This window comes from Perkinsus marinus (assembly GCF_000006405.1).
Source record: "Perkinsus marinus ATCC 50983 genomic scaffold scf_1104296947134, whole genome shotgun sequence".
Classification (NCBI taxonomy): Eukaryota; Perkinsozoa; order Perkinsida; family Perkinsidae; genus Perkinsus; species Perkinsus marinus.
This window is the reverse complement of record NW_003210695.1, coordinates 1-1137: the sequence shown is the minus strand read 5'-3', so window position 1 is coordinate 1137 and position 1137 is coordinate 1. Positions and strand designations below refer to the sequence as shown.

The window sequence follows — 1137 nt, the reverse complement described above, 5'->3', positions numbered from 1 at the left end:
CACTGACTGCTGTGTGGACAGTCCTGGTCTTCAGCTTCTCCATCTCTTTCTTCTCTCGACTCTGGAAGGCTCTATCGGCGCTGGTCAGAGAGTCCTTTAGGCTACTAAGTTGGGCTTTAATCTGATGTGAAGTGATACTTCCATGATGTGATCGAGATGTGGTAGGGTCCTCACGAGTTCGAAGTCGTCATCCTGGTCGAGGAGTTCACTACGTCCATTGAGCTCTTTCACAACATCCTCTATCCTAGGCACGCCACCACTAGCCGAGCCTTGCCGGAACACCTACAATACTATCATTAGGAGGGTGGGATGATGCAATAATAAAACCACCTTAGGATTGAGGTCCATAGTGCCGGGCTTGGTCCCACCTGTCTTAAGTAGCTCCTTATGACGCTCCAACTCTTTTGCGAATGCCTCCTTCTCGGCAAGCCCCTACACACATCATCATCATCAGAAGGCGCAATGTGCAGAGGTACCTTCTCAGTGAGCCTCGGGGCACTTGCCACTTGTCCAGCAGCTCCAATAGAGGATACGAAGGGATTGAATACTCCTACGATACCAAGATGATGATGATGATGATGATCCTAAGGCCTGCAGTACCTGGTGTGTTGGGTAAGGAAGCCTTAGTCCCACCAAGGGCATAGTGAGCATCAGTGAATCTTGATATGTATACTATTGGGCAGGCTATATACTCAGGCTCCGACGATGGATACAAACAGAAGCCGAGCTGAAGAGGGATGAGCTTGAACTCCTCTTAAGACAGCTAGCAGCAGTTGGGTACTACATTCATCAGGAAGTCCATGGCAGCGGTGCATTTACCGACAGCGGGGTCGAACTTATCATTACTGAGCCTTATCCGTCGCCTCTTGGGGTTGGAGGGCTGTGCTAGTATATTATCCACTATGTGTAGGAGTAGAGCTAAGGTCTCAGTTGCCGCTTCGCCCTTCGCGGTACGACTATGCTCGATCTGAAAACCTTTCTGGTACCCTAGACCAACTACTCCAACTACTAGCATCACCTTCCTTGCCATATCGAACAGGTTATCTGCACTCTGTAGGACGTGGCTGGAGGCATCACTTCGACTTCAGTGTACGTAGGAGTAGTAGTAGCCTCCCTAGAGACCGATGAGCTCTGCCC

The 1137-nt window shown here is 50.1% G+C and overlaps 1 protein-coding gene across 1 annotated transcript; it reads right to left on the bottom strand.

Annotated features, from left to right (window-relative positions):
- Positions 1 to 96: 96 nt before the first annotated feature.
- Pmar_PMAR004665 (hypothetical protein) lies at positions 97 to 1030 on the bottom strand (the record flags this gene model as incomplete). The annotated part of the gene is made up of 6 exons (XM_002779460.1): positions 97 to 282; positions 331 to 432; positions 477 to 550; positions 601 to 727; positions 785 to 967; positions 1019 to 1030. The coding sequence occupies 6 exons, from the start codon at positions 1028 to 1030 to the stop codon at positions 97 to 99; spliced, it is 684 nt and encodes a 227-aa protein (XP_002779506.1).
- Positions 1031 to 1137: the final 107 nt, after the last annotated feature.